The following is an 8508-nucleotide window of genomic DNA, read 5'->3' on the forward strand; positions in this document are numbered from 1 at the left end:
CGAGAGGGTGTGGAAGGGTCACACTGTATCCCACTGGGCGAGAGGGTGAGACAGGGTCACACTGTATCCCACTGAGCGAGAGGGTGTGGAGGGGTCACACTGTATCCCACTGGGCGAGAGGGTGTGGAACGGTCACACTGTATCCCACTGGGCCAGAGGGTGAGGAAGGGTCACACTGTATCCCACTGGGCGAGAGGGTGAGGAAGGTCACACTGTATCCCACTGGGCGAGAGGGTGAGGAAGGGTCACACTGTATCTCACAGGGCGAGAGGGTGTGGAAGGGTCACACTGTATCCCACAGGGCAAGAGGGTGAGGAAGGGTCACACTGTATCCCACTGGGCGAGAGGGTGAGGGTCACACTGTATCCCACTGGGCGAGAGGGTGAGACAGGGTCACACTGTATCCCACTGGGCGAGAGGGTGAGGAAGGTTTACACTGTATCTCACTGGGCGCGAGGGTTTGACAGGGTCACACTGTATCTCACAGGGCGAGAGGGTGTGGAAGGGTCACACTGTATCCCACAGGGCGAGAGGGTGAGGAAGGGTCACACTGTATCCCACTGGGCGAGAGGGTGAGGAAGGTTTACACTGTATCTCACTGGGCGCGAGGGTTTGACAGGGTCACACTGTATCCCACTGGGCCAGAGAGTAAGGAAGGTTTACACCGTATCCCACTGGGCGAGAGGGTGAGGAAGGGTCACACTGTATCACACTGGGCCAGAGGGTGAGGAAGGGTCACACTGTATCCCACTGGGCGAGAGGGCGAGACGGGGTCATACTGTATCCCACTGGCGAGTGGATGTGGAAGGGTCACACTTTATCCCACTGGCCGAGAGGGTGTGGAAGGGTCACACTGTATCCCACTGGGTGAGAGGGTGAGACAGGGTCACACTGTATCTCACTGGGCGAGAGGGTGAGGAAGGGTCACACTGTATCCCACTGGGAGAGAGGGTGAGGAAGGGTCACACTGTATCCCACTGGGCGAGAGGGTGAGAAAGGGTCATACTGTATCCACTGGCCTAGTGGGTTAGGAAAATCTCCCAGCTTCGACCCCCATGTGACATTAACAGGAAACCGCTGTGTTATTGAGAACCGTCTTGAAACCCTTCCTCACCATCTCCGAAGATCGAGGTGACATACCGGTGAGGAATCACTTCTTCAAAAGCATTTGTCATTAGGTCGTTCAATTAATTTCAGAAAAATACTTTATTATTGAGCACACATCAATTCTGTACTCACCGACAACAAAGATAATCTTGCAATCTTTCAGTTTGTCTGCGGAAGGAAACAGAAAGTGGACATTAGACGTAATGAATGAGTAATAGGGTCATAGAGAGGTACAGCACAGAAACAGACCCTGCGCGCCAACTCAGCCATGCCAACTAGATATCCTAACGTAATCTAGTCCCATTTGCCAGAACCTGGCCCATATCCCTCCAAACCCTTCCTATTCATATACCCATCCAGATGCCTTTTAAATGTTGTCATTGTACAAGCCTCCACCACTTCCTCTGGCAGCTCATTCCAGACACGCATCACTGTCTGCATGAAAACGTTGCCCCTTAGGTCCCTTTTATATCTTTCCCCTCTCACCCTAAACCTATGCCCTCTAGTTCTGGACTCTCCCCCACCCAGGGAAAAGACTTTGTCTATTTATCCTATCCATGCCCCTATAAGATCTCCCCTCAGCCTCCGATGCTCCAGGGAAAACAGCCTCAGCCTATTCAGTCTCTCCCGATAGCTCAAATCCAACCTTGGCAACATCCTTGTAAATCTTTTCTGAACACTTTCAAGTTTCACAACATCTTTCCGATAGGAAGGAGACCAGAATTGCACGCAATATTCCAACAGTGGCCTAATCAAAGTCCTGTACAGCCGCAACATGACGTCCCAACTCCTGTACTCAACACTCTGACCAATAAAGGAAAGCATACCAAACGCCTTCTTCACTATTCTATCTACCTACAATTCCACTTTCAAGGAGCTATGAATCTGCACTCCAAGGTCTCTTTGTTCAGCAACACTCCCCAGAACCTTACCATTAAGTGTATATGTCCTGCTAACACTTGCCTTTCTAAAATGCAGCACCTCGCATTTATCTGAATTAAACTCCATCTGCTACTCCTCTGTTCTCAATGGGATCGAGGTGAGGGAATCCCTGACAGCACACTGCAGCTCTCGAACCAACCTCCTCCCCTCCAAAAAGAACCAGGGCCTCTCAGTATTTCTGTTAAAAATCCTAATTCCTGCTTCTAGCCACAAGTCCATGCCCAGTCTTGATTACAATCTGCAGGAAGGAATGTCCTGATGTGCTCCCCCACCTCGCAAACCATCCCCTTCCTGGCTTGCAGCGACTTTAAGTTTTCCATGAATACCCTCTGCTTTAATCTATTCCCTATCAATTGTAAACCATGGTCACTCCCCTGGTAACGAGCCCCCTCCCCACCTCTGTTCTGCTGGTTCTCCCCCGTAAGGCGTAACTCTGGCATCCTAACCTTGCCACTGCATGGCTATCAGGTTGAGGAATCCAGGTCTGAAAGAGAGTGGGAGCAGCTGGGAAACCTTGCTTGTCTCAGTTTTCAGAAGGTTAGTCAGGCCTGTGCTAGAAGCCAGCTTACCTTTGGTGGCAATGTTCTGCACCTTCGTGGAGCTACTGGAGGAGCAGTTGACACCCATATTTTACCCTCGACGCTGCCTGTCCGATTGCAGGAAAACTGGACGGCACATAACCCTGCTGTTTAATCAGTCTAACTGTTGTGACTGTAAGCAGCCACGGCTGAATCATGCGTTTCCACGGTTACAGTTGCTAGTCTCAGTATTTAGCCGGAAGTTGAAGCTGAACCACTAAGTATTGGAATTCCACTCCCTGCTTTGATTTTTCCCTCCAGGCCATCCCAAAATGGAGGGGTGGTGGGGGGGGAGGATGAAAAATCAAGAATGGGAGGCAATGAGGGAGTTTTTTCAGTCGTATACAATCCACCCTGATTATCTTGCACCAGGGGATAAGAATATTATTTTAAAGGAAAATTCCGAATTTAGAAAAAAATCAAGAGGAAAATAAGTTTTTATTTTCCAAAAGAGAGAACTGTTCTCCAAAGGAAGTTGGCCTGGTTAACCATTAAAATCTGTTGACAGTCAGACCTATAATAGCCCTTTGTATCCTTATATCAATAAGTTTTACAGGAATGGCTCAAATAGCAACACATTAATAGCAGCTGGAACCCATTAACCCCCTAGAGACTCTGCTGACAAGTTTAAAAAAAAAGCACAGCTTGCCTTTTTATCGAGTTTTCTCACACTCCCGCAAAGGTCTTTGCATATGGTGTATCTGGGCGGCACTTTAGATATTTGCACTGCAGCCAAAAGCCTTTGAACACACAGCAAGATCCCATAAACAAGAGCAGGACTACTTGGTGGCGCTAGTCAAGCAATGTTGGACCAGGAAGGCACGCTGGACTCCTTCAGAAAATGCTTTATTACAGGCTTCCCAACCACAGAGGAGTTCCTGACTATCGCTCTCCTCACTGGTCCCACCCACGTTGTAGAAAGGAGCAAGATTATAATGGGGGAAGAGTGGGACATTAACCGAATCATCCTGTAAGCATTCCATGAATTCCCTTTCTTTGGATCCACCGGCAACATTATTCACCCAGTCCACCTGCACAGTGAAGTCCCCCATGATCACCGTGACCTTGCCTTTCTGACATGCCCTATCTATTTCCTGGTACATCTTGCGCCCCCAGTCCTGGCCATTGCTGGGAGGACTGTACATAACCGCCATTATGGTTTTTTGCCTTTGTGGTTCCTCAACTCCACCCACACAGACTCCACATCATCTGACCTGATGTCAGTCAATTCTTAATTTAAAGCAAGTCTAAATGAAATTAATAGCTACAGCAATGTCACGCCACTCCACCTAGCATGGCCCATTGCCCATAACCACTATCTTCACTCAACTGGAAGCTGCCCAGCCCCCTCCAGAGCCTGAATGACAACTTCAAATGGTCACAATGTGCACTCAGTCATCTTAACATCCCTCCTTCGAATTAAGATCACTCTTCCCGACTCTGAGTTTTTAAAAACTCTATGTATTCCTTATTCTTGTCCAAAACAGTCAGTAACAGCCACATGTAGAGCTGGGGTCCCCAGTGTTTTATTATGTCTGGATAAGACGCTGAGTTTATAGGTTCAATCCAATGTGAAACTGCTGCTCTCAGGACAAGGATTATTTTGGTCTCAATGTCCACTTGTTAGAGAATGTTAGAAATAGACAGGTTACCCACTTACAACCATTGGTTCATGAGGAAGAAAGTCTATTATTCCCTCATTACGTGGCCTGTCCAATATTCAGTTCCATTGAGTTGAACATTTCTGAATATTGGACTGGCAAGTGCAGGCAGGCAGCGAGGGATTAGTGCTTCCACCCTGGTCAAATGACCATTCCTGATGTCATAGCACTTGGTAGTGTGGGACTGAATACTGCAGAAGAGAGACACATTGTTCAAACCTTTTGTGCCACGTCATCCTGGCTAACAGAGAAACTGGGGCAGAAATAGGCTATTCAGCCCTTTCATCCTACTCTCCCATTCAAAATGATCACGGCTGATAATCCAACTCAGTGCCCTGTTCCCACTTTCTCCCCCTTTAGCCCTATCTCGAAAACATTCAATGTTTTGGCCTCGACCACTTTCGGTGATAGAGAATTTCCCCGCTCTCTGATTCTCCTCATCTCAGTTTTGAATGATCTGCCCCCGTATCCTTCAACTGTTTCCCTTGGTTCTCGTCTCCCCGGTCATCCTTTTCTTGTCCTGTTAGAATTTTATAGGTTTCTAAGAGATCCCCTCACAATCTTCTGAACTCCAGTGAATATAGTCCTAACTGATCCAGTTTCTCTTCGCAAAAATGTCAACTTTCAAAGAATCACAACATTGATAATGGTGCCGATTAGCTGACAAGTTGACTCTGGATGGCATTGCCATGGAGAAGGCAAAGGGGCGCTATAGGCTCTGAAAGTTCCTGAGTGATCCAATAAAAGTACAAGTCTTGAACATCTTGCTGTTGTTAACGGAGAATGGGACTCTGCATATAAAGATATGCTGCTTTCAGCAATAGGAAACGAGGTCGTTATAGGTTTGGCTGATTCTCTTCAATTTCCTGTTTGTGTAGCTATTGCCTAACCCCCGTTATGTGAAATATGATGAATAAGTAAAACTTGCATTTATATAGCATCTCTTATAACCACTGACCATCCCACTGTACTTCGCTGTAGTAGACACTGTCGAAATGTAGGAAACGTGGTAACCAGTTCGCATACAGCAAGCAAACTGCAGTGTGATCTTAACCAGATAATCTGTTACAGTGACATCGATCGAGGTATAAATAAATATTGGCAAACACTGCAGGAAGAACTCTCCTGTTCTTCAAAACTCTGCCAAGGGATCTTTTAGCTTCACCTGAAAGAACAGACAGGGTCTCTCTTTAGCATTGCATCTGACACCATAATGCTACAGTGCTCAAAATACAGTGGGCCCCTGAAAATGCTCAAATCGCCTGGAAATCCGCTCACTGATGAGCCCATCACAGGAGCAAACGCAGGACAGAAACAGCCTACAAATGGAGGAGTGATGGTGAGCAGGTAGGAAACTCAGTGCTGGCACTGACCGGGGGGGTGCCAGATCCGGGAGCTGAACTCCTGTGATGAAGGTGCAAGGGGCAGTGAGAGCTGGCTTTGGCCAGAACATGGGAGGCTTTTGAAAGGGCATTTGTTTACATTTCCCATCAACTGGAGCTTGACAAGGAAAAGGGAGGGAGTGGTAGCAGCAGGAAGGTTTAGAGAAGGAGGTGGAGGTTTCGGGAGGTGGGTGTGGATAGGAGAAGATGTGACGGGAGAAAGAGACTAAAAGAGGGGATGGGGAAAGGGGGAGATGGAGGCTGCAACAAAGAGGAAGCAGTTTGAACCTGTCAACTAAGGAATACACTGTTAACTGGAATTCAAGAAACCCTTTTAATAACTGAGGTAATAAATTCCTTGTAAATCAATGTGGAATATCAGGTTTAGGGCTACATATAAAAGCTATCATACTTGATTAAAAATGTTGTGGATCACACTGAAATGAACACTATCAATTGTTATGTTTAACTTTGAGATTGAAATTAAAGATGCATTAAATAAGGTTGGAATTGATTGGTTAAAAAGTTCCAGCTCGATGCACGTGCAGTGGAGACACATTAATAGTGAAGCAACCAGTCTGTGAAAGGTGTATTTTGGGTGATGGCTTTTCGTGTATAGAAATGCAATAAGTTGGATACAAAATTAGCCATTGAAGACAGAGGGTAGTTGTGGAAGTGTGTTTTTCTGACCTGAGATCTGTGAGCAGTGGTGTTCTGCAGGGATCAGTGCTGGGTCCTCTGTTGTTTGTAATATTAATAAATGATTTGGATGTAAACGTAGGTGACCCGATTAGAAAGTCTGCAGATGAAACAAAAATTGGCAGAGTTGTGGATAGTGAGGAAGGTTGTCATAGGATACAGCAGGATATAGATCAGCTGCAAAGTTAGGCAGAGAAATGGCAGATCCAGTTTAATCTGGACAAGTGTGAGGTGATGCATATTGGGAGGACAAGATGAAAATGTAGAGTGAATGACAGGACCTTTAGTAGCATTGATATACAAAGGGAGCTCAGGACGTATGTTCTGTAGCTCCCGAAAGTGGCAACGTTAGGTGGATCAGGTGTAAGAGAAGGCAGAGGGCATGCTTGCCTTCACTGGTCGGGGCACAGAGTATAAAAGTTGGCAAGTCCTGTTGCAGATGTATAAAACTTTAGCCAGGCCACATTTGGAGTACTGTGTGCAGTTCTGGTCAGCACACTACAGGAAGGATGGGAAGGCTCTAAGAGGGTGCAAAAGAGGCTTAACATAATGGGAGTGTATTAGCTATAAGGAGAGGTTGGACAAAAATGGATTATTTTCGCTAGAGTTTTGGAGTCTGAGGGGTGATCTGATAGAAGTATATAAAATTATGAGAGGCACGGACAGGGTGTAGAGTTGGAGTCTTTGTCCCGAGGGTGGAAATGTCAAAGACCGGGGGCGTAGGTTTAAGATGCGAGGGGGAAAGTTTAAAAGGTGTGAGGCAAGTTTTTTTTTAACATAGAGGGTGGCAGGTTCCTGGGTCATGCTGTCAGAGGAGGTGGTAGATGCAGATAGTACAATAGCAACATTTTCAAGACACTTAGACACACAATGGACAGGCAGGGATTAGAGGGATACAGACCATGTGCAGTCAGATGGGATTGGTTTATAATGGCATCATGGCCAGTACAGACCTGCTGGGCTGAAGGGCCTGTTCCTGTGCTATACTGTTTTGTGTTCCATGCAGCCTGGAGAGTCAGAGACTTGTCCTTTCTGCTCCTAACTTTGCAGCATAGCAGACAATGAAGGCGGCTTTCTACAATTATGAAGGGATCTTGATCAAATGAGTCAATGGGCAGAAAAATGGCAGATAGAGTTCAGTCTCGATAAATATGAGGTATTGCATTTTGGTACAACAAATAATAGCAGGACTTATACAATTAATGGTAGGGCCTTGGGTAGTGCTGTAGGACAGACAGACCTAGGGGTTCAAATATATAATTCTTTGAAGTTTGTGTCACATATAGACAGGGGGTTAAAAAGGCATTTAGCAGGTTTGCCTTCATTGCCCAGACCTTTGAGTATGGGAGGTGGGAAGTCATGTTGGGTTGTACAGGACATTGGTGAGGCCTCTTCTGGAATACTGTGTCCAGTTCTGGTCACCCTGTTACAGGAAGGATATTCTAAAATTGGAGAGGGCTCAGAAGAGATTTACCAAGATGTTGCTGGGTGAGTCATAAAGAAAGGCTGGGACTCTTTCACTGGAGTGTCAGAGGTCGTGAGGTGTCCTTATAGAAGTTTATAAACTCACAAGGGGTATAGGTAGAGTTAATGGTAGGTGTCTTTGTCCTAGGATGGGGGATTTCAAGGCTGGGGGCCATATTAAGGTGAGAGAAGAGAGATTTTTTTAAAAAATTAAGAGACAGTTTACTTTTTTTTTTACAAAGAAGGTGGTTTGTGTGTGGAATGAACTTCCTGAGGAAGTGGTGGATGCGGACACAATTGCAACATTTAAAAGACACTTAGATAAGTACATGAATGTGAAATATTTGAAGGGATATGGACCATGAGCAGGCGGTTGGGACTAGTTTAGTTGGACCGAACATAATCTTTTCACAGCAGAGAGCGGCGCGAGCTGGGCGGAAGTGAAGTTGGAGCGCAGAGCTAGTCGGGAAGGTAAGTGATTGATATTTGAGTGGGTGTGTTCTAGACCCCAGGCCTGGGGTCTAGAATCCCTCCCATCCTCCTCCACTAACCTAATTTTAAAGTCCATAGGTAAGCTCGGTGTTCTTGTTTTCGGAGACGAGGTGTAGAGTAATGGCAGCGCAGGCAGTGGAATGTTCCTCCTGCAGGATGTTTGAGGTAGGGGTGACCACCGAT

General features: G+C 46.4%; 1 protein-coding gene across 3 annotated transcripts in view; it reads right to left on the minus strand.

Moving 5' to 3' along the window:
• Positions 1-8508, minus strand: part of LOC122564928 (adenylate kinase isoenzyme 1-like) — a 178698-nt gene that overhangs the window by 48932 nt on the left and 121258 nt on the right. For 2 of the 3 annotated variants that reach the window (XM_043720421.1, XM_043720423.1), the window contains one exon: positions 1240-1275. In XM_043720421.1, coding sequence (XP_043576356.1) covers positions 1240-1275 — 36 coding nt within the window. Of the gene's footprint in view, positions 1-1239; positions 1276-2618; positions 2713-8508 lie in introns of those variants that run through there. The other variant, XM_043720422.1, reaches the window with a different exon arrangement.

Source organism: Chiloscyllium plagiosum, chromosome 30 (genome assembly GCF_004010195.1).
Source record: "Chiloscyllium plagiosum isolate BGI_BamShark_2017 chromosome 30, ASM401019v2, whole genome shotgun sequence".
NCBI lineage: Eukaryota > Metazoa > Chordata > Chondrichthyes > Orectolobiformes > Hemiscylliidae > Chiloscyllium > Chiloscyllium plagiosum.